Source organism: Spermophilus citellus (genome assembly GCF_964194105.1).
Source record: "Spermophilus citellus genome assembly, chromosome: 8".
In the NCBI taxonomy this organism is placed as follows: Eukaryota; Metazoa; Chordata; class Mammalia; order Rodentia; family Sciuridae; genus Spermophilus; species Spermophilus citellus.
In genome coordinates, this window is record NC_138189.1 from 6,358,332 (window position 1) to 6,382,816 (window position 24,485).

A 24,485-nucleotide genomic window follows, 5' to 3' on the forward strand; every position below is an offset into this window, starting at 1 on the left:
TCCCAAGAAAATGCCAGTGCTCAGAAAAAATCCAGGCAGTGGCCCCCAGTGCTCAATTCAGCCTCCTCGGCTCTGCTGCCCCATGGCTCTGCCTGGAAGGCTGTCCTTCAGCTAGGTCTCCTCTCCCAGTCATGCACACCCTGACCTGTTCTCTTCTGGGCTCTCAAGAGAGTTCCTGCCTCAACCCTCAGGTTTCACTGCAGCCAGGACCATGAGGCCCTGTCCTGAGGCTCCAGAGCCCAGAAGACAATAGGTGTTAGGGGGCATATGTAGAAGATGACTTCTAAAAGAAACATGGGTAGGCTTTCTTTAGGAACAAGAGTCTGAGGAGAAGTGCTCTGAGTGCGGCAAGGTGGGGGATTCTCACAAGGTGCTGCAGCTTAGGCAGGCCCAGGGCTCCACCCTACTGCTAAGATGTGACAGCAACCTCGGCCCTGGTTACGGTGCTTGAAATTCCCTCCTTGAGTTTAAACTCTGCAGCATGTTTTAATTTTTAGTTCCTTTTGATTTTTCATGCTATTTCCGAGACAAACCTTTCCTGCTTAAGTGTTTTCTAGCATTTGGAGGTAAGATGAGTTGGAGGACAGGTGTAGTGGACCTGCCTGTAATCCCAGCAACCTGAAAGGCTGAGGTGGGAGGCAGGAGAATCCTAAGTTTGAGGCCAGTCTCAAAAAAGACTGGTTATATTAGCTCAGTGGTAAAGTACCTCTGGGTTCAACAACTGGTACAAAGAAAAAAAAGAAATTGAGTTGGAGAAAAGCAGTTTACCAATAGGCACAACCCACCAAACTGCATTTAACTCAAAACTAACTTTCCAAATTCCATCTCAGGCCAGCAGAACTGCTTTTGCCTCTGCCACCCCGGCAACCTGTTTACTTTACCACCAAAAGAGGCAATGGTGAGCCTCGGGCAAGCTGTTTGCAGAACACCAGGCCCAGAAAGGCTGGGTAACTTGAGGAGCGCCTGCTGTGGGAATCTGGCCTCCAGTTTCTTGTTGGGAGTTTTGTTCCAACTGCACCGGCCTTGGGCCCTGGCAGGTGCTGGGCAGGCCCGGGCACGCTCTGGCTGGGAGCCATCCCAGAGGTCAGATCCTTAACTCCTGAGACCAACTGCAACCACCCTGCCATCCATTTCCCAGCTGTGTGAGCCCGCTGCACACTGAAGTGCAATGTCCCTCTGTCCACACTCAGCAACAGCACTCACACCACAATTCCCTCAGGGGCGCAGGGGCCAGCTGAGATGCAAAATCTGTGGAAGGAGGGCTTCTGAGATAGAACCTGCCAGACTGTGCCAGTGCACAGAAATCCTTTGGCCTCCCACTCCTAATCAATTCTCTAATCTTTGGACAACCCATCCTCGATTTTTTTTTTTTTTTGGTACTGGGGATTGAACCCAGAGGTGCTTAATTACTGAGCCATATCCCCAGCCCTTTTTTATATTTTATTTTGAGACAGGGTCTCTCACTGAGTTGCTTAGGGCCTTGCTAAGTTGCTGAGGCTGGCTTTGAACTGAGGCTGATCCTCCTGCCTTGGGAGCAAGCCACTAGGATTACAGGCATGTGTCACCATGCCCAGCCCATCCTTGATCTTTTAATGATCCATCCTTTCCACCCAGATATTCTAAACTCCAAGGAGAGGCCTCTGTAAGGTCCCTGCTCTCTTTAGTCCCATGGTAAATGGCATGTGTTATGTCACCAATTAACCTGTAAACTGTGTTAAATAACTTGCAGAATAGTGGTATTTGGCTAAAAAGAAAATGACGATACTGACCTCAGGAAAAAAAACATTTTTATGTTTTGGGAAGAAAGCAAAGGCAGAGAGCACTCAGTGAGGAAGACCCTGACTGGCAAGTGGGGTGTTCTGCCCGATGACTCACTCACAGTACCCTCCTCTTCCCTTATAAAAGCTCTTTATACCCTAAAGCCCCCAAGATAGAGATTTCAGATGAAAGGCCTCCTCCATCTTCTGATTCCTTCCACCAACTTTTGTCTCTTAAGTTAATATGTGATCCAGTAATAGGATGGGTCAGCATGCATATCCCTGCCTTGCAGATGAAGTCCAATCAGAGTAAAGATGTGACCACAGACAGACCAGATGGCTCTTCCCAGCTCTGCCTCCTCAGGGAGCTTGGCCTGGCCTCTGTACTAGCTTGTTGCACTTCCCCAGTATTTCCTAGATAGTGAAGGGGACAGAAGAGATGTGCTGTCAGCTCACCCCAGGGTTCCTCTGCCTGCAGAGGCAGCAGGGTGTTCCAGAACTGGGAGGCCAAAAGCACTCATCCCAATGGAACAGAGCTGGGACTGAATGTGGTTCAGAGGGGGGCAGACTCCATCGGGAGGAAATGTACCATGAATTAAGAGAATATTTAGCCAATTCCAAACCGTAATGAACTCCCATTTTCACAGGTTCCCTGAGACCACACACAGATACTCCTGGGAATCACCCCCCGATGCCCAGGCCCTAGAACCCCACAGCTGTCTTGTGGTTCAGCCCGAGTGTTCACTCTGAAGGCCTCTAGTAGGGCCAGTGTTGTGTGTCTTGGGGACCACACAGTTTTAAGAGAGGGGCCCAATGAAGGCTATACAAAGTAGATGCCCTTTGAGTGCCAGGGCCACATGCACCCAGGGCCCTCTGCTTTAGAGCCCCAGTTCCGTCAGGGATTCCTGCAACTCAGCCAAGCACCAAGAGTCCAAATGTCAGAAGACTGATGTCTGCTCCTGAAATAGCCCCTTCACAGGCAGGGAGCAGAGAATAGCCCATTAACCAAGGAAAGTGAGGGCTAAAAATAGCGCTTCCCACAGGGAGAACAGTGCAGACAGGGAGTGTTTGGGGGACTGTCATGGCCAGTCTGAAGGCTGGGTGACTTCATGGGCTGCCTGACCTGGCCGCCTCCTGAGCTGGACTCCTAGCCTGTGCCAGTCAACCAGAGGGCTCACAGAGCAATCTCACAGGTCAAGCCTTAGATATAGAGGCCACACTGCACCTGCCCACTCCCTCATGGCCAAGACTCATGGATCCCTGGTGCAGGCTGTGTCAGTAAGTCCCCCAAGAACCCTCCCTTCCCTCCTACCTCCCTCACTGTACCTCCAACCCCATCATCTCCCTCTCATCACAGGAAACCAAAGCTTGAAGCAATGTGATAACTTATTAATAACCACCCAAGTCCACACCATGGGCAGGGACAGGGTGACCCTGGGCTCTAGGTGGCCTGGCTTCAATGTGTACATGCTAACTACCTGGTCAGCTCAGGTGTCCTTTCTGGGAACTCTCAATTCCCATCAGCTTAGGCTGTCACTGTATATAAGAAAATCCACCCCTACCTCTACGTGACCTATGTCCCCCAGATCCTCCCAACCCAGCCCAGCGCATGCCTCCACAGTCCCAGGTCAGCGCTCCAACAACAGGTTTCCCCTTGAACATAAACGAAGGTTTCCTTCCTTCTGCCCAATTTCCCCTCTATACATGGCTTCTTCTTCAGTCACCAGCTGTCTTCCCTGTAAAGTATCCAGAGGGCAGGACTGAGCCCTTCAACTGCCTCAGCGTGGGCTAAGAAGCCCAAAGGAGTACCCTGCCCCTTGCTGCCTACAGTTCCCCGTCACATGGGACAGGAAGCCCTGTTACAACTTTTCTCTGGGGATCAAGGACCCGTTGATTGGACAACAGATTCACTCTGTCCCGGGGCCACTCCCTGCTGTCAGCAGGATCCTGGAGCTATGGGGGCCCAGAGGCTTGCTCAGAGCAGGCAGCCAGAAGCACTTAAGAATGGAAATGTCTGCTTTCTGTCCTGCCATGAGGAAGGACAGAGAAAAAAACAAAAACAATAATCAAGAGCCTGACATGTTTAGAGCTTAGGCTGCCTGGTCTAGAAGACAGCACCTGCATCAGGAGCCACAACAGGTTCTGGCCTAGTTCATTCTCCTCCTCTCCTGGAGGTGGGAAAGTCCAGTTCAGAGTCTGCTGTGAGGGGTGAGTGCCATCCCAGGATGAGGGACAGAGTGCCACCAGCCTGGAAGACCAGGCCCCTCAGTGCACATCTGCTCCCCTTGGAATTGGCAGGGAGCTCCCAGTTCCAGGTCACACGGTCACTGCTACTCCAAGCAATCTATAGGATCAGAGACTTTACCATTCACCATCAACCCTGGGAGCCAGGATGCGAATGCAGCTGTGGAAGCTGTGGTCACCCCAGGGCAGTGAAATGCTCACCTTTCAGGAGGAAGCAGAGGGCAAGTGAGAGCCTGGTGGGTCTTGATCGCAAGTGCAAACATACACTTGTCCCTCTATAGAGGGACACACTTAACATGAAAAAATCCCCATGGGGGGAGCAAGGGAGACCACCCCCTTCTCCTTAGGCCACAGCCAGGTCCTCCATCCACCGAGTGTGAGTGCTGGAGAGGGAGCCCACTGGGCCCAAACCTCACCCCCTTCTCAGACCCAGTCTCTCCTATGATCCTGGAGTGGGGGTACCACATGTTGCATCTAAAATGTGAGCAGGAAAGAACAAGGTGGTGTGGACCTGCTACAGGAGAAAATAGGACAAGGCATATGGGGTCCACTCCAGGAAAAGGGTTTCACCACCACCCCCATCTTCAAATGCAGACAAAGCTGGGCCGTGATCCCAGGTCTGGAGAATGCAGGGGCATCTATCTAAGGTGAGCCAGGACTCTAATTCAGAGGAGTCAGCAGTCTACACTCACCTTGGGCAAAGAGCTCTTGAACAGAAGGCAGTATGACCCCCAAACTTGGGCCAACCAGAAGGAGTGGCCCGACATGACCTCTGTAGAGAAGGTTCCTCCTGCTCTCCTCTGAGCTATGCTTTCACTGCCACTGCAGCTTAGCGTCCCAGGGGTTTGCCACAGCATACTAGGGACTGAAATTCCAGACAACTCACTCTTCTCAAGGCAAAAGCTTGAACTGAAGCCTTGTACCCTTCCCCAGCCATATGCAATGGATCCCTTCCTGATCAGGTGCCTGGGAAACTTCCTATGGCGTTGTCAGCAATCTCTGCACTCCAGGCCCCCAGCTGCCCAGTCTCTCGCCTCCACCAGCTGTGGGGCAGGGAGGACTGTGTGGGAATGGATGGACGGCACACGATAGCACTGCCTGTGGGCTGCTCACTCTCAGCAGAAGGTTCCAGTAGGCAACAGCTACTCAGTCTGCAGAGCTGGGGACAAAAGACTGCTCCTGTTTGGACTTCACTGTAAGAGGAGCTTAATGTCCTCTCTGGTGGGGGGAGTGGGGGGACTCCACACATTTTAATTTTTAAAAACCTTTTATGAAAGAAAGGTGCAGTTTTACAAAAGAAAGGCTCAATTCATTCTTTAGAACTTCCATGTCACAAGCTTTGGAGAACACTGGAAAACCCACACATCAGCAGCAGCCCAGTAGGTGCTCAACCCATCAAGCCTCCCACAAACACCCTTACTGCCTCACATACGTCAATGCAATCCCTTCCTTAACCCATCTGTCTGCACACTTGCCCTTTAGTTTGGGGGGATAAATGGGCTTTCTGACCTCACCCTCACTCCCCATTAAGATGAATGGGGCAGGAATGAGTAGAGGACAAGCAGCCCACAACTGCAGCTTTACCCCTGCGCCTGTGCAGACGTGGACCTGGGCCACATACACGCCAACAATTACACCTGGATTTCAAAAACATCAACACCCACCAGGCATTTTGGGCAGGTGTGGGGTCCTAGAGCATATTCCCTGTCCCTTCCACCTGAGCCCAGAAGAATACCATTAGACAAAGTCTAAACCACCACTGGTGAACATGTGGACATTCACAGGTCTCGAGTCTTCCCACAGAGTGGGCTGAAGGGGAGGGTCACCATCACCTGGGGAGCCCAGAGACACCTAGTCTAAAGGTCACAGCCAGCCTCTCAGTGTCTCCAATCCTTGGTGCACAGCCCTATCCCACTGCTCCGAGGTCCTCAGACAGGACCTGTGGGCTTGGGCTCCAGGAAGGACTTTCTAAGCAGTAGTACCCATCCTGGGGACAGTGCCAGTTGACAAACTCTTCCTGACATACCTGGACTGGTGCTGTGGGTAAATACTGTGTGCTGAGGTTAGAAAGGAAGAGAGAAGACTCTAGCCCAGCCCCCAAACACACACAAAGGACACAGGGTGGAGGGCACAGGCTCAGCCACTCCGGGACCCTGGTTCCATTATGCATCCTTTGGTTGCTCTGGCAAAGGAAAGGAGCCCTTGCAGGGTAGGACAAGAAGCCCCACCCACAGCCAGCCAGCCCAGATCAAAGCCAAACAGAACTTAGTGGGGGACCTGGGAAGTGGGGCAGACTCTGGCTGGCACAGAACCCCTTACTCTCTTCCTTCCACCCTTGGATTTGGGTCTGGGTGTTTGGCTGGCTCAGCATCACTCACCCTATAATTCACAGGACCACTACCCCACTTAAGAAACATTGACCTTGAGCTGCAGTCTTCAACAAAGTTCCCAAAATAGCTACGTCTCTACTACCTACCAATTAGACAGTAGCCACAGGAGATAGGATCTGAGAACTAGAGGGTGTTCAGAAGGAACCCAGGAGCCACATACTTGGCTAGACACAGAGGCCTCACTTGGTTTCCCAAACAGACTGCCAGCCACCCCGAACCTGTTCAGGCTGAGGCTCCAGGATCAAAACGAGGCTGGTTTCACTACAAATGAGAAAAATCCTTGGACAGCCCATCTGTACCAGAAACCAGGATGTCTCAGGAAATTCTGCCCACTGCAAGTCTTGCCCTTGCCCTTTCCTGTGACACTACTGCTAATTATCATTCATTACGTCAGGTCATTAAATGAACAGTTCTTAGGGAACCACATTAAGGACATTATCTTGTTACATTGCTCCTGAGGCATGGACACTGGAACCACTGAGGTTCCTCAAAGACGATGAGTCCCAAGACCCCTCAGCCTGATCCCTTCGAGGGACAAATAGCCTGACAACATGTTCATTCTTGTAGTTAAAGATGGCTGCATCCTTGACTCTCTATCACCAGCACTAGCACCGGCTACCTTTTCCATGGTGTGTGCACAAGACTTGCCAGGAAAGGTATAGGACTGCAGGGTCACACCAAGCCCAGCTGCTGTACCCTCTCCTACTGGGTGTTCGACTCCTACTCTTGGCCTCTAGGCAGCTATTCATAGTTCAAATTCATGACTACTGTCCTCATATGTCTATGGCCATGCTCCTGTCTCACAATGGAAAGCATGAGGCTAAGCAAGGCCTGCTGGGACATGTGCAGAGTGGGGACCCCGAGATCTACCATTTATATCCAAGACTGCCACGTTCTACCAGCGTGCTTGGGGCATGTTCTTTTCAGAGACTTCTGTTTCTTCTAATCATCTGCCACTCTGTAGGCATGTCTCTGATCTCATCGCCCCTACAGGGGAGGCACCAGAAAGACCAATCTAGATGACCTGGAATTCATCTCCTCTGTGCCTCAGCAAGTCTGAGGTTGACACAGACAAACAGCAGGCTGCCAGTGCCCTGGGCCCCCTTTTCTGACAGAGTTCTCCAGCTCAGGACACTCATCTGGTTACAGGCTCAGGATACCCCAGCCCTCACCTCAGATACATGTACACCATCCAGAAATGAGGCCCCTCCCTGCTGGAACCTCAGTGCCAGCCTAGGACAAGGTGAAAGTTGGGCTCTCTACCTTTGCATAATGCTTCCTGTGCTGAACTCCACTTTCTGCCTGCACATCACGGCAGCAACATGCATACTCTGACCTCCCAAATCAGCATCTAAACAGGTTTGAACTCCACCAGGCTTCCATACAACCCATAAAGCTCACCCAAAAGCCCTGAGGAGTCCACTTACACCAATTGTAAACTTGAACTTGAACGGGGGTCCCTCAAAGAATGCAGCACAGTTGTCATCACTCCCTGTCACCAGCCTGTATGGCCTGCTCTGCTTGATGTCCACGCTGTTGATAACTTTGTTGTGTCCTGTGATCTCACCCACGGAAGAGCCACTGTCCCACAGGAAGACTGCGCCAAACCTTTATTCAACAAGAGGAGTCAAGAAGAAAAAAAATCAATCCTGGAAGGAGGAGGAGAAATGCAATAGCTGAGCTGTCTGTGCACTAAGGCTGGGGGTGGACGTTGGTACTCTAGCTTGGGCTGCTAACAGGATATGTTTGACAGGCTGTGACTCTGGCTGCACAGATATCTATCAAAAGAATCCAAGAACAAGCAGGAACAACTCTAATGCCTTTGGGAAGAGACTAGGTATCCATGGCCCAGTGCCAGTGCCTCCTATATGGAAGGCATCCACCCCAGGAAGCTGCCACTGGGGATACCAATTACCACAGATGCCCTGCTGGAAAGGAGATGCCTTGTTCTCAGCTGGCATTCAATGAAAATGTTCTGTGTTAGTTACTATTTGCTACTAAATAAGAAATGGAGCTGTTAAAACCAACAGGGAGGACTTGAAAAGCCCCAGAATTAATACCTGCAAGAACAAATATTACAAAGAGCCTCTGAGAAAGGGAAATAAAGTCACAAGGTTGTCAAATTCAAGTGCTTGAGGGCAGCTGCTGTGGGAACCCTTACCACTGGAACCTGTGCTCAGCACTGCCCCTGCTGGTCACCAGCCTCATGACCAGGCTGGTATCCCCTCTTCACCACTCAGGGAACTCCAGTGATGTGCCCAGTAGAGACACATAGGGTACTGCAGCTTCAAGGGTCATGTGTGAGCTCTTGGGAAGATGCTGATAATAGGTGCATCTCTTTCACCTAACCCACTCTTGCTGCCTGGAATGTGGGCTTGACAGCTGGAGTTCCAGAAGGCAAAGGGCTAAGGATGTCAGAGAGGGAAGAGAAAAGGGGCCTACACCTTGATGAGAGCCCCAATGTGATGCAAGTCTCCCTGGCAGACCAGCCATGCATCTGGGCAGGAGGTCAGAGGGCTGAAGCTGTCAGGAATCAGCCACAGGGGCGGAACAGGCACAGCCCTCACTGCAGCCCCTCCCCTTGGGACAAGCTGTGGTAGGAGCCACGGGAATGGAGGGATTGAGGTGAGCAACTCACTTCTCCCTTCCTTCCCCGACCACGGCGATCCTCTTACTGTCTTCAGTCCAAGCAATGTCCTTGATCTTCCCGGCAAAAGGCTGGTACTCATACTTGAGTAGGTGTTCCTTCTGTGTGGTATCCCAGATCCTCAATTTCCCAGAGACATCTAGGGACACAGATGAGCAGGGTGAGCCAACCCTTCTTCAGCAGCAGCTCTGGTTTCTCCAGCCTAGTTCTAGAGGCTGTGTGTGCCTGGCCTAGGCACCTAGCCAGTCCTAAGTCAAGCCATCACTTGCAAAGGGATGTCATGTGGGGTCTCTGCATTTCGCTTGGACACCATACCCTGTTTAGGTAACAGAAAGCCCAGGGACACACAGAATATGCTCTGAAACAGTTCTGCTTTACAAATGAGGGCATCCAAATGGTGCTCAGGCCTCAGACCACCAAGTCCACTCAGAACAGGACTCCACTCTGGAACAGCACCACTGCACCTCTCCGGTGTGCTCTGCCAGGGAGACGACAGCCCCACTTATCACACATGCACGTGAACCATCCCATTCCTAGGGTCTGGGGCAGAGAAAGATGCTCTCACAAGACGGCCACGGCAGAAGCAATGAATGAATGGGAGCTGTGTTCAGAATGTGGAGCCAGTTCTGCCGTCAGCGCAGCACCAGCAGTGGACACGTGAAAGGAGTACATCCCCACAACCACGATGCTACCAGTAAGCAAAAGTCCCAACACACGCTTCCCAAATCAGCAAGCAGTGTTGGCTGCAGGAAGAAATAATAGCACTTCACACTAAATTTTTCTCATGCTACTGGGTATTGAACTCAAGGGTGATCTACCACTGAGCTTCATTCCCAGCTTTTATTTTTGTTTTAAGAGAGGGTCTTAAGCTGCCAAGGCTGACCTTGAACTTGCAATGGATCTTTCTGCCTAAGGCTCCCAAGTAGCTGGGATTATAGACATGCTCCACTGTGTCTGGCTATTCTGTTAAGGCCTTAGAACCTATGCCTCATCCTTCAAGCAGGTAGGCATAGCTTCTTTGGGGGACTCCAGGCCACTGCAGTGAGCCTGGACAAACTCAGCAGCAGGTTCCAGTAAAAAGCACTTCCGTTTCTTTCTCCCACACTAAGGGAGGGCAGAGCAGAAGCAGTGTAGGGCAACTATCATGCGCCTGATCTTGGGAGCCAGTGCTGGATCCAAATTCAACCTCGGTTAAGTATGAGCTCTGTGGGCCTCAAACAAGTCATGAGGGCTCTTTGTGGTCCTACCTACTACAGGAAAAAGAATACTGTCATCACTTAGGGATGCTGAACCTAACATGTGAAGTCCTAGTCCCCAGTGAGTACATGCTATGAGTTTACTCTGGCTTTGCAGAAAGACCCTTCCCCATGTGCAAACAGAGCCAGCGCCTAGACCCAGCAGGGCAGTGAGATCTGCAGATGCATGGGGGAACACATGAGAGGGGGCCTCTGTCACCTCTGGATGGGGTTCAGGAAGAAAGGCTGGCATGCTGCCAAGGGGTGTTCCAGAGACAACTGACCTGCTTAGTTAAGTCCTCTTGCTAATAAACAGGCTGGGGGTGGAGCCAGCAGAATTGGCAGCACTGGAGAGGACAAGCCTGCACAACCTCACACATACATACCTTCACCCACGCTTACCACAGCCACATGTTCTGCTGTGCTTGGGCACATTCAGGGGCTATGCTACCCCACAGGGAAGACAATGCTCAACAGTACAGGGCAGAGGGTGTCCCAGCGCGTCACAGGACAGGGACCAGCTTTTCCATCTCCTAGGCTCACAGACCTGCTGCTGATCCTCCTGCTAGCTGCAGCTCCATTCCCTGACTGGCATCCTCCCCCATCAGATGATTGGCCTCACGTATTAACTAGGCCTTGCTTGTTTATTTCGTTCTTTCCAGAAGCAGCTGGGGCAGAGACAGGGAGCCTGGGGATCAGGCACCGAGGCCTGAATCTGATGGGCCTAGGCCCACAGCAGTGGCCAAACCCTGATCCACACAGGCCAAGTATCTGCCCTGCAGAGGGCCCTGGAGGGAAAGCACAGTGAAAGAGGCATACCTGCAATGGTCTATTGGCTGAGATAAGACCAGGCAGAGAAATTACAGAGTGTAGGAGATAGTGGTGTCAGGGAAGAGCTCCTTCCCCAGCAGGCTATGGTCCATACCTGGACGAGGAGCTAGCTGAGGGAAATAGCTGTCATTTTCCCCTGGTACCGGGGTTAGAACCCAGGCATATTCTATGTCAAAGCTAGATCTCCATCCCCTTTACCAAAAAAAAAAAAAAAAAAAAAAAAAATTGAGATGGTCTCACTAAGTTTGCCTGGGCAGTCCTGAAAACCCACACTCCTCTTGCCTCGTCTCCCAAGTAACTGGGATTATAGGTATGTGTCACTATATCCAGTAACTGTGCTTGGTGTATCTGCATTATCCCTACACTCCACAAGTGCCACAGTACACAGCCACTCAGCAAATACCATGGGGTGGAGCAGAAGGAGCACGCAGCAGTGGGCAGGGCCAGCTTTCCAGTCCCTAAGGAGATCTCAGCAAGTCTTCATCTCTGGGCAGTCAGCTCTTCCTCTAGAAAGCCTTCCCTGGGCATAGGGCAAAACCAGGTATCTTGCCTTGAGGCCACTGCTGCACTCCAAGGGCTATCTGGGCATCACTGCCCAGATGCCAAGGGGCCTGCATGAAGTGGCAGACCAACATCAAAGCTACCCCTGAGGAAGTTGCTGAAAAGAGAATGGAGGCTGCCCCGGAAATGATCCTGCACTCCAAGGATTACAACATGGGAGTGTGAACTCCCAGAGCTCAAGTCTTATTCAGTGCTGGTAAAAGTCTTCCAGAAGGTTCTGTCCTCCAGCAGCTGTTGACTAACAGCATCTTCTGGCCCCAGAGGGCTGGGGCTTTCTGGGAGTAAGCTGTGGCTTCCCAAGGTACTGGGACTCTTATGCCACACCAGGCACCAGTCTCCACTCACAAGCCAGAGTCTTTCCAAGCCTCCACACTCCAAACCCTCATCCACACTATTTTTAGCCCAGGGCCCTCATCTCTGCAGCAAATGTTCCACTGTAACCCTTAACAGTCACTTTGCTCTACTCAAAGAAATGGATTAGAAATACAAAAATATAATCTCTACCCCCAAACCTTGACTCCTCCATCATGTTTGGATACTTTAAAAAATTACAACCCACTTTTAAGAGGAGAACCTCAAGCTGGGGGTCACTCATTTATGTAGGCCATCTTTTATGCCAGGCTGCTGCACGGTTCTGCATTAGATCTGAAGGCCACTGACTTCTGTCCTGTTGAAAGGCCCCTGGGGATGGGGAGGCCAGGCCTGAGATGACAGGCTCTCTGCTGGGGCAGACAGCGTGGGAGCTGTGCCAAGCTGGGCGGACACCTTCATCAGCCACTTTTCTCTCCTGAGAAAACTTCTCAGAGCACCTGGTATTGGACACAATTTAAAAAGGCACCAGGGTCAAATTTTGAGGCTTAAATGAAGACATTTTGCTGGCAAGCAAGGCCACAACCAGGTGGGGGTGGGTATTGGGCTAAAATAAACTAGGATTAGAGTAAATTTTAAGATGCAGTCAGAGTAGACCTAAACATAAAAACTATTAAGTGCCTACTCTATCCCAGACTTCTGGCCCAGCCCTTCTTTGTGACCACAGCAGGCTGTCAGCAGCCATTAGCACACAGCTCATTCTGCTTCAGAACAGGATGAACAGAAACCCCTTCTCTAAAGCACGCCCTTGCTTCAGTGATGAATAAAATGGTCACCCTGGTGTCAGGTACCCACTCATGTAAGACCTGGGCTAGGTACCATGGCACATGTTGCTTCTTTGGATCCTCCTGCCCTTTAAGGAGGCACTCAGTGCCCCAGCTTAAAGAACAGAAAACCAAGGATCAGGAAGCCAAGCTGAATAACTGCCTGCAGAAGTAATAAGGGAAGAGCCTGGGTCCCTCAACCCTGCAGGCCACCATGACCCACATAAAGAGCTGCAGGGAGTGGTCACATGTCACCACACACAGTGTGAGGGTGGTGCAGACAAAATGGCTATAGCACCTGAAAATCCTGGTCCTCACTCTCCTGGTTGGGTAATTCAGAATTCCCTCCCAACTGTCACTTTCCAGCAATGCTGATGAAGCCCACATCAGCTCATTCACATAGCCCTCCCTGGGGCTGAACACAGGCCACAGATATTTGTTGAGTGTATGAATGAATGAATGAGCAAATTAATGAGATACAGAATGTGCCCTCTACCTTCTGTGCCTCCCTTTCTCATCTGTAAAGGGCCAAACTCTACCTCAAAGAGTTTGACCAGGTAAATGAGTAAAACTCCTAAAAAATGCAAAGATCCTCATACCCCCTTTCTTTGGCCCAGCCCCCTACTGAGCCATACAAAAAGCCAGGCTGGAAAGGGCAAAGGCCAGAACTTGCTCTGGGAAAGGAGCAATGGATAAGGATGACACAAAACATAGCTACAAAACACACACCACACACTCACACCCCCTAGCACCAACATATCATGATGTGACGACCAATAGAGGCCTGGGGACAATCACACAGAAATGTTTCTGCTGATCTCAAAATTGGAACCTACTGAAACATTGCAAAATACAACATGTACTTTCTTGAACAAAGATTAGGTCTGAAATGGGGCATTTTGGAGGCATAGATGTCCTTGTTGGTTCCAACTAAAACTAATCACCTCGGTTTTCTCACTTCTTAACTAAAATCTGCGCGCGCACACACACACACACACACACACACACACCCTTCAAGCTGGGAACAGGACTGGTTCTGAGCCCCACCACAAGCATCCAGGAACCATGCTCATTCAGGTACCTCCAGAGGCGACGTAGAAGCCACTGGGTGCGTACTTAGCCACCACAACCTGGTGGGCGTGCTCTGTGTAGATGTCCGCAACAGCTGGGTTCTGTAGGGAGAAGAGCACAGAGTCAGTGGAAGGAACAGAGGCCAACAGCTCCCTGCCCTCCAAATTCACCTATGAACACCTTCAAGAGTAACAGAGGGGAAATCCTGGAGTACTCCCATCTGCCCGCCCACCTTTCTTGAGTTTAGGTAAATCTTTTTTTCATCTGCTTTTGTGTAATTTCCACAACACATAAATATACTTGTGGAGCGTGCATTTGTACCGAGTTTGATTAAAAAAGAATCCTGAAACTAGCTTCTTCCTGTTTGTGGGGAGCTATGAGCACATGCAGCATTTGGCTATGCTCATTCAGGTACCTCCAGAGGCAATGTAGAAGCCACTGGGTGCGTACTCTCCTGAAGTCGCCACTGCCAGGGAGTACCCATCCTACCCAGGTCACCCCTGTGTCTGGTGTCATCTAGGGCAGCTCCTGGCTCTGAGCTTGGAGCCTTGGCTTGGGAAGACATGCCGATTCCCCATGTTCCCGTGCTTCTTTGAGGCACTACCAAAGGCTGGCTGGACTTTGTGGCAAGGATGGGGCCAGTACTAGGGACTAGGAGCATCTTCAATATTCAGCAACAAGGTGTGAACAAGTGGTTGCCTGTCCTGCATCTCTCTACAACCACAATGGCTGCTCTCAGGTTCCAGTGGCACTTGCTTCAGGGAGGGAGCAGAGAGGTAGCTTTCTAGAGTCTCTGGGCTCCTGATGTCATCTCTCTATATACCAGAATTCCCTGGAAAAGAGGCAGCTTCCTACCCCAGAAGACACAGCAAGTCCACAGGGGAGGAAACAGGATGCCATAATCCCCCCTTTTACCCAACAACTTCCCAGGGGCTTGTCTATTCAGGCAGGCCTTCACCCCAAAGACTGAGATGGCCCTAACCTACAGCCCAACCAACACTTGGCACCTTCTGCCATGCTCATGTGACTTCTGCCTCTCAGCACTGTTCCCTTGCCAGCCACATGGCACTTTGCATCCACTATCCCAATTTAAGCAGCATCTTCTCAAGGAAGCTCCCAAGGTGGCCCCTCCTGGTTCTTCCATGCCTCCAAGGCATTAGCACATTCCTGAGACATTTATCTCTTTACCTTATGGCTTTTAGCAAGTAACATGTGCTCAGTAAAGGAGCAGCAGTTGGCTATGTCCGACTTTTGGGGAGGAAAAAAGTTCACGTTAAGACTTAACAGCATTATTTGGTATATGTGATTCATAACTTAATCCACTTTGAAATAAACATTTGCAAGTGAAATAGAGATATAGAGTATCCAAAGAAGTCATTATGAATGGCAAATAAGCATATGAACAGGGACTCAATGTCATTAGTCTTGGGAAATCAAAACCAAAACTATACCAGTACACACCCGCTAGTATTAGTAAAATTAAAAAGACCAACATCACTGCATGCTGGCAAGGATGAAGGGGTGAGGGGGATGTTCAGACAATGCTGTGGAAACACAAAATCTTAGTTGCAAACGATTCAGCTGCACAGGTTGTTCACACACACCCTACACCCAAACAACAGCCCCGCTCTCAGGGTATCTCCACAAGGAATGAAAGCCATATCTGCAGAAAGACTAAGACAGAAAGCAGACAATCAGGGCAGAATGATTGCTGGGAGCCAAGAGGGTTTTTCTTCCCGACTGTAGCCAGTCATGAGACGAGATAAGACTCCTCAGGACTCAAGCTGTTCACTTTCTCTATTATCACATCTTTATGGAGGCCAAGATGCCCAGTGTCCACCTTCCATCTGCCTAACCCAACCCCACCTGCTCAGACTGGTCCTCTGACATCAAGTTCCCTCACAGAGCATGTGGCTGACCCCAAGACACTAGCTCAGTGTCCATTCCAGCTGACTGAGGGCCCTGCACTCACAGAGGGAGCTCACCAGACTCTACAGATGACCAAGCCAATCCCGAGGGCAGTGACCTCCTCCCTAGGCTGCACTACCCTCCAAGGGTGGGGTCCCCTCAGAAAGGAAGGGCATCCAGGAATGGAAGATGACTAGGCAGGGGCCACTGGAGGAAGTCCTACCCCTGAAATTCCATCCCCTAAATGGCCAGGGCGTTTGCAGACATGGTGTGTGGAGCCCCACAGGGCACAGAATCCCGCGCGGCCAGATGAATCACTCACTCACTCTCGTTTGTATTCCACATACAACTGGGTCAGCTATGGGGTGACAGACTCCAAATTACAGATAATGACTTACATCTGAGTCATCCAGCCTCCTCCCACCCTCCTCAGCTCACAGTGGGAGGCCGTTACTATGCCAGGAAGGTGGCACACTTCCCCTGCCCCCAGTGTCACTCTGGGTGTGAGGCCCAATCCAAACTCGCTGACAGCCCGTGTCCTTGCCCTGCAGATGCCCTCCCCAACCCCCCACCCCACCCCAGGGTCTCCTGTTGTCCTGAAGACAGAATTCAGGTGAGCAGCCCATGTGTGAAGGAGTCCTGGAGTGAAGAGGTGAGTTGGGAGGAAAGCCACTGCAGGAGCAGGGGCGTGCAGTTACCACTGTGGTTATGTCTCCTTGGGGCTGGGATAGGACCCACCTCCCAAGTCCCTCTCCAGCGCCCCTATAGGCTGAATGGGCTCAAGCAATTCCAAGACTCAGGATTACAGGCAGAAAGCAGGGAGCCCAGGCACAAGAGGCCCAGTGGACCTCGACCAAGGGACTGCCCAGTCTCCATTAGCTCCCAAGCATTTCCTTTTCCCACCCACTCCCAATTCAGTTTTCCTGTCCCTCTTGAGGACACATGACAATGGCTTTCTAGCCATTCCCTCTACTTACCTCAGTCTGTCTTTTGACACCTCTAATACTCCTCCCACCCCCCTCACATGGATGTCCTGTCTGTACCGCAGTCCTCTCTTCCCTGGGAATCCTGTCAAACAGGAGAAGCTGGAAAGACTCCCTCTACACCTTCAGTCTGTCCTGCAAACAAGCACACAGCTGTGCACAACTCAGCCATGCTCTACCCAAGGAAGCACCCAGCCTAGCCACCCCTGCAGCTCCCAAGGTTCTCTTGCTTCGGGTGTTCTTAGTCTCAAGCAGTGAGAAATGGATGGGGGGGGGGGGGGTGGCCAGGTCAGAGGTAGGGGTAACTGACAGGCCAGCTGTGATGGCCCAGGGTCCCACAGCTTGGCTTGCTCAATTCCTAGCTCGAAGTGACACTGACAGAACATGGTGCAATGTTGGACAGGTCTCCCAACCAAAATGTTGAAACAGGCAGACAAGCACTACAAATGAGGCCTCTGTGCACTTTAGTTGCTGAGGGCACCAGGGAGCCCACAGTGGAAACCTTGGGCTTCTAGCAGTGCCAACCTGGGCAACAAGAACACACACTTCCAGGCCTGAGAGCAGATCCTGCTGGGCTGGGCCTATGTGCTAAACATGTGCAGTGTAGGGCCCTGCTGACCAAGGCCAAAAGCTGAATCGCTGCAGAAACACAGCTCCAAAGAAGCGAGATAAACCTTTGCACTTTCAGAAGAGATCTCATACCTAGGGAAGGCTGAACCCAAAGGCTCAGCTCTTGGCGGCACTGTCCCACAGACAGATCTTGAAAAGTGCAACTTGTTCCTTTTCTCAAAAAATTACCCAACACCTGCCCTGTGCCAGCCCTGGAGGCCCAGCCTGTGTGGATGGCCCTGTGATCCCTGAGTGCATCAGTATCCCTCATGGACTACCAAGACAGTATCACCTCACTTCTGCCCCCACTTGTCTACCCAGGCAGGACATTACTGAGTAGTCACCTAGGAAGTCTTAGGGACAGCTAAAGGGTTCAAGTCCTAGCACCTCCCCCCAGCGTCAGTATCCTCACCTAGAAAAAGATGAATGGCAGCCCACATCCAACAGACCCTAAGGTGAAGGCAGAGAGCATACCTGCTGTGAGAGCTGACTCGGTTACACCTCATGCTGCCCATAGTAACATGCTCCCTGCTTGTTCTTCTAGGTACGAACACGGAAGAGAATGAGGCAAGTACAAGTGCCAGGATACCCTGCATGCAATGCACTGACCTGCCCTAAGAGGCACGGGGTAGTGAATGGCAGTGCTCCTGCAGCTCAGCAGCTGACCAGAGAGGTAGGGCTAGGGACGGAATACAGAGGTGAGATGGCCCGTTTATAAAAGATCCTAAATGCAGGTACGTCCTTCAGGAAGAAGTGACAAGCCAGCCGCAAAGCTGGGAACCTGGAGACATTTCTTGGGCAAAGGGCACATTGCCTGGCTCTTAGATGGGACAGAGGAAGAAAGGGCCCTCCCCAGGGTGAAGGACACAGAAGGACTCCTCTGTGCAACCTGAGCCAGTGCGGCTTCCACAGAATGGCCCACAGGACTCTCTCCCCACTGCCTGAAGAGGGAGGCTGCAACCTTTTTTTTAAACCTCAAAGATGGTTGTGGTATCACTCCCCTCTCCTCCCCCACAGGAAAGAAACACATCAAGGCCACTCTACAGGAGTCCTGGATGAGAATCCCAGCGCTATTTCCTCAAAGATACTGTGTCTCAAGCCTCTTCCCTGAGAACTCTTTCTCAGCCCCCAAGACCCAACAGTAATGTGCTGCTCCTCCAGCACCTCCTTACTACCCTGCTGCATGGCTGGCTCTTCTCTCATGTTCTCAAAGCTCTGGTGATTCTTGCAAAGTGCTTTAATCTGGTGTCAGAATGTCATTTATCGGGGTTCTCAAAAGGAGCACACTGGCATTTTGGGTCCAATAATTCTGTTAGAGGATGATTCTCTGTGTTGTAGGATGTTTAACGGTATCTTTGGCTTCTACCCACTAGATACCAGTAGCACAAAAATGTCTTCAAACATTGCCAAACAGCCCACAGAGAGATGAGGGTGGGGGCAAAACCCACCCCTCCTGAGAGAGTGATTAAAGTCTCAGCCCCTGGCTTACAGGCATGGTTCACCAGGGCGTTGAGTACCAGGAACCAAGGGATGGCTGCGCCCACCCACGAGTCCATCATGCATTCACCTGGGAGCAACTTCCAAACTTGTCTCCCTGCCTCAAGCCTGCCACTGCAGGCTTGATCTTACCACTTGTCTGCCTACCTTTTCTAAGGGCTCCAGTGCTCTCCAGCACAGGGCTGCCTACCCCACCACCACCACTATCTGCTCACAGACCACCCCAGCCTCATCATCTGCTGTTCCCAACTCAAAAGTGAGTTCCCTTATTAGAAGGGGAAGTCCTTCTAATAAAGACACACATGAGCAGAGACTTAGGGAAGGAGGAGGGAGCAAGAGCTGTAGTCACCTGAGGGAGACTCTCCAGGCAAGGGCAAGCAATAGTTGAAGGATTCCCAACTCAAAAGCCACTGCTTCCCCTCACTGGTCAGGGGGTCAGGCTGAAGGGTCTCTTGGGGTTCCTGGCTCCAGAGGATGTGTGTGCCCGGGGGATCAGCACACCATTTCCTTCTGCTGCCTGAAACTCATTTAATTCCTTCCCACTACAGTGTGCTCTGTGCGGCTAAGGCTTCTAACCTCACCTCTCCTTGCAAGTGTAAGACCAGACAAGGGACCTAAGTCTTCAAGCTCTGTCCCATTACCCACACGTGCAGGGACATACAATGGGTCCTTCTGCATGGGACAGGTAGCAGATCATGCCAAGTGAAACCTGGTGTGTTCAACAACTTCCAAACTGGTCTACATCTTGCTCAAGAAATTAAGTTCACTGACACAGAACCTGGCTACAAAGCAATGTCAAACTATTACAAACACTTTACTCCTTGAAATTCAATTTTATAGACATAATTTCCTCAAATGTGTATTTTAATTCCAGAATCTAGGAACTGGACACTTAAAAAAAAAAAAGTCAGTCCCACACTTGCCAGCATGGCAGAACTGTCAAAAGTTCGTTTTCAGGAGCAAGTGGAGTGATCCTGGCATAAATCACCACAAGGTTCTTCCACAGCCCCTGGAGTAAGCCTCTGGTGTCTGCACAGGTCAGACAAAGCAGGGGCAACATGAGCCTCAAGGTAGTAGTGTCTAAGGACCTTGCAGCCAAGAAGGAACCTCCACAGACCCGAGCAGACACCAGCCCACGGGGCACCTTCATGAAGCCCTCTGCATGCACCAATATCCCCTCCTTGGGTTGCTTCTTGCCAAGCAAGTAGCCCATGCTGCTCACTGCAACCTTACTCCAGGAGCTCTCTCTTGGGACAATTAGTTCCTAGATAGATGGCCACTATCACACCACTACATTACTATAACCCTGGAGAGAATTTCTCCTTTAAGTGAGGCATGGGATGTGTTGAAAAAGATTAAAAAAAAAAAAATCCCTTCATTTAGCAAGTGCCATTATGTTGGGTTCACAAATCAACAAAATAAATGATAGGTAGTTCTCAGTAGAAAGTTGACAAGAGTTCTCTCCAGTGAGTTTAAAAGATGGGTTCCACAAAAACCTAGGTCCAGTCACCTAAACTAACAGAACTTTACCTCGACTCAGGCAGGAAAAGCTTGGTACTTCAACCAACTGTAACTTTTGAGCAACTGCCTGTGCCAGACACTCTTCCAGGGTGAGGACATACTGTGTCTGAAACGGGGAAAGCCCTGCTTTCCTGAGGCCAATGTCTAGATGGGACCAAAGGCAGGCATCTAGTTACAGGGGGCAGTGGTCTACCTGCCACTGTAAAAGAGGAGTGTGTAGAAATGCTTATTAGGGGAAACCCTTCTAATAAAGACACACATGAACAGAGACTTAGGGAGGGAGGGAGGAGGGAGCAAGACCACAGTTACCTGAGGGAGAATATCCAGGCAAGGGCAAGCAATAGTTCTAAAAAGGATGTGCAGCATGTCCAAGAAGCAAGCAGGACTGGAGTTGCCAGAGGGGATGAGGAGGCCTCCTCTATTGAAGAACTCTAGCTTTCACTCAGAAAGCAAGGCCACTGGAGAGTAAGCACCAAGGAGACTTGATCCCATGTGCCTGAACACAATGCCAACTCATGTTAAGAGCCGACTACTGGGCAGCAAGGGTGGAAGCTGGGAGAATTGTCTGGCCAGTTTCAGGTTCTTTTGGGCAATAATCCAGGTGGGGGAAGATGGTAGTGTGAATGCAGATAGAAGTAGAGGACTGCTAATTTGTCAGAATTCTGCAGATACTTTTAATGCAGAACCAGCTGGACCTGGAGAATCAACTGTGGTGGGGCAGGAAGTGGGGGACACAGTGGAGTCCCAGGTCACAAGCTTTAACTGCTGGAGGGATGAAGTCACTTTCTTGGGGTCAGGGGGAGCACGTACAAAACTCAAAAAGTGGCTTGGGGTATATTGAGTGTGATATGCCAACTAGATATCTCAATCTCCCATGATCTTCCTTTTCCCTAAGCTTGTATTCTAACCAGACCATCTTTCTTCCTATACCCTGAATGTTCATGAGAATCCATACCTCACTTTCCCTAGAGATACTCTGCCCTGATAAAAATCTTTACCCTCTTTTACTTGAAGACCAGCTGCCCATCGAACAACCAAGTGCCTTACAACATCCAGTACAGGGAGGGATGTAGTAGTGGCAGGCAGCTCATGCTGTTCAAGCACTACAGGAACTTAAAAACTAGGTAGGAAGGGAAGGGGATGTGCCTTCAGTTGGGAATGGTGAGCCCTGGAGAGAGGTGTGAATGAGGACCTCAGAAAGCATAGGCAGAAGAGGCTTCATTGGGCTAAGTCCTTGCAAAGGGGTGCTCATCCCTGGCCTCTACCACCTGACTGAGCAGGATCCTCTATGCAATTACAGACCACGTGGGAGGAAGGGACACCAGCATAATAGTAGCCAGGGTTATTCCATGTAGTTCTAGATGGAAGTGAATAGACTGCAATGATTTTGGGAGGTGATCTTGGGGACCAAGCCAAATACTGTTCCACATCCCTGAAAATACTTTAGTGCACCTTTACTACCAAACTACTGAGTGCCTGCTTGAGGCCACTTCAATTTTACCTTCTCCAAATCTAGAACTTCATTCCAAGTTTTTTTTTTTTTTTTCCTTTTCTTTTTTGGTACCAGGGATTGAACACAAAGATGGTTAACCACTTAGCCACACCCCCAGGCCTTTTTTGTATTTTATTTAAAGACAGGGTCTCACTGAGTTGTTTGGGGCCTTGCTAAGTTGCTGAGGTTGGCTTTGAACTCACAATCCTCCTGCCTCAGCTTCCCGAGTTACTGGGATTACAGGTGTCAACATAGTGCCCAGTCCATTTTAAGTTTTTGATGACTATTTCCCAGCTCTGAGCATGGCAGAGACAGCTTTCTAGGAATCCACGTGACTAGCAAGTTGTTAGCATCTTCAAGGTAGGTTCGCTCCCACCCACCTCATCATTTGAGGTGCCCAGCAATCACTGGCAGGCAGAATCCACTGACAGAGCTCCATCTTTAGTAGAAGAACATCCGTAACAGGATGGCTTACCCAGGAAGAAAAGGACATAGCCAGCACCACCTCAAACCAAGAAGTAGTCTCTGCTCTTACACACATGGAAACAGGCCCACAGATCCCCTGCTTTCCCACAGGCAGCTAGCTGTAAGGTTAAGGGCCTATGATGAGCCACAACCTTGACCCGCCAAAGGTACCTAACAGCAGAGATCGAGTTGAAGCCAACATCTCTTGTGAGCAAATCAGTCAAACCCAACCTTATCAATCCCACACCTAAACACAGCACAGAAACCCTCCCAAATGGCCTTGCTGGCTCCTCCTGCTTCTACTCTGGGTTTCACCTCCCAGGCTGAGTATGGGAGAAGCAATCCTGGAAGTGGGTTTTTTTTTAAAAAAAACAAAACAAAACAAACAAAAAAAACAAACAGATTGGGTTATTTCAATACAGAGAAAAAAAACATGAATTTGCAAGGACTTCCCTAGCTAGCTCTAGAAGGATTTTCAGCCTGGGTACAAGGTGCCTGCAGAGGATGATTCATGGGAATAAACTGGTTCCTGTTTTCACCGAGTCTCAGATGGGTAGCGGCAGATCAGGATGAAGTCCAGAGGACTGGGTGTGTTAGTCTGGGCTCGGTGCACTGGGAAACGAAGGGCATTAATATGATTCTGCATGAGGGCCATTTACCCAGTGCTCAATGTGTGCCAGGCATGGCTGGCCTTGAGGACTATCAGCTCATTCAGTGTCAGCCCCAGGGAGTCAGAGGAAGTGTGTGTGTGGGGGGAGGGGGCCATCGCCTCAATTTTGCAAATGAGAAAACTGAGCTCAGAGAAGCCCAAGTCACCCCATCACCAGGGATCAAGCCCATAAGGGTCTGTCTGATCCCTCAATCTAGGGCCTCAGTTTCCCCATCAAAACAAGGGGGCCTGGGGGCTCCTGAGGTGCGGCTCCAAAGCTGAGGGGGCGTGGCGCCCTCCCCCACCCCAGGCCACGGGGCGGGAAGACTAAAAGAATTCATCTACTCCTCAGGAAGGGCGCAGGGGCAGGGACCGCACCAGGACGGGTGGGTGCGGGGTACTCACGTCGATGTTCCTCAGGATGACACACTTGCCATTGGTGTACAGAAAATTGTTGCCCTTAGGGTCGCCGCCGAGGATTTTGGAAACGCCCCTCTCCACCTGGGGGAGGCTGGCGAACACCTTCTCTGTGGAGACACGAACGCACAGGAAGTATGAGAGGCGGCCCCTGCCGCAGCCCGGGGCCCAGCGGAGGGTCCCAGGGAGTAGAGGGGGCCCCCGAACCGGCCGAGGCCGGTCACCTGTTGCCTGTCGCGGGAGGGGCGGCCGCCACTTTCGAGGAGCGCAGGGGCTGGCGCGACTTCCTGGTCCATGTCCGGGGCAGGCCCTCCGAGGCGCGGGCTCCGCCGCCTGGCCCGCAACGCCAACTTCGGGCGGCCCGGGCTGGGGGCGCCGGCCCGCACCCCGGGCGGCTGGGCGCCCGCCGACCCGCACCCTCCCCGCCGCCGGGCGCCGAGGCCGGCAGCCGCGCCCGCCCGGGGCCCAGCGCGCACTCACTGATCTCGTACGGCATCCTCGCCCACTTGTTACCGCGCCGTGCTCGCCGAGAGCTTGCGGGGCCCGCCGCGCCGCGAGTCACACCTGGCCGAGGCCGAGTCGGAGTCCGGAGACTGGGACCGGGCGGAAGGCGGCGCCGGGCGTGCCGGGCGCGGAGGGGGCGGTCCGAAGCCAGGCTCCGGGGCCGGCTCGCGCCTGCCCTGCGCGCTGCCGCTGCGGCGCCCAACCCGGAAGCGCGGCCCCGCGCGCGGCTCGCCCCCAGCTTTGACCATATATAGTCAAGCGCTCAGCTCGGCAGCTGCGGCCTCGGGAGCATGCGCGGGCTGCCGCGCCCCTCCTCCGGGCCCACCCCGGAAGTGACGTCCCACAGCGGCTGAGGCCCTGTGAAAAGGCGGCGCGGGGCCCAGGCGCTCTCAGAAGGGTGTCTGGAGTGGGAAGGTGCGGGTTCTCGGGGCGGAAGGCTGGGAGGGTACTAGCTGCTGCTCTTGAAGGGGGCGAAGCGCGGAAGGCTTGGGCACAGCGGGTCGGTGGTGGGAGCGGGTCCGGGTCTTTTTCGGGTTCTTGGGGTGGGCTCTCCCCAAATTTGAGGGTGGCG

The 24,485-nt window shown here is 51.7% G+C and overlaps 1 protein-coding gene across 2 annotated transcripts in view; it reads right to left on the reverse strand.

The window, feature by feature from the left end:
* WDR1 (WD repeat domain 1) overlaps positions 1 to 24,122 on the reverse strand; it is a 40,796-nt gene extending 16,674 nt beyond the window's left edge. The window contains exons 1-5 of one of the 2 annotated variants that reach the window (XM_081304099.1): positions 23,891 to 24,122; positions 23,399 to 23,520; positions 13,880 to 13,970; positions 9,030 to 9,177; positions 7,819 to 7,999 (exon numbers count right to left, since the gene is read on the reverse strand). In XM_081304099.1, the coding sequence (XP_081160225.1) occupies positions 7,819 to 7,999; positions 9,030 to 9,177; positions 13,880 to 13,970; positions 23,399 to 23,520; positions 23,891 to 23,906 (558 nt within the window). In that variant the 5' untranslated portion in view covers positions 23,907 to 24,122. The remainder of the gene's footprint in view (positions 1 to 7,818; positions 8,000 to 9,029; positions 9,178 to 13,879; positions 13,971 to 23,398; positions 23,521 to 23,890) is intronic. The other variant, XM_081304098.1, reaches the window with a different exon arrangement.
* Positions 24,123 to 24,485: the final 363 nt, after the last annotated feature.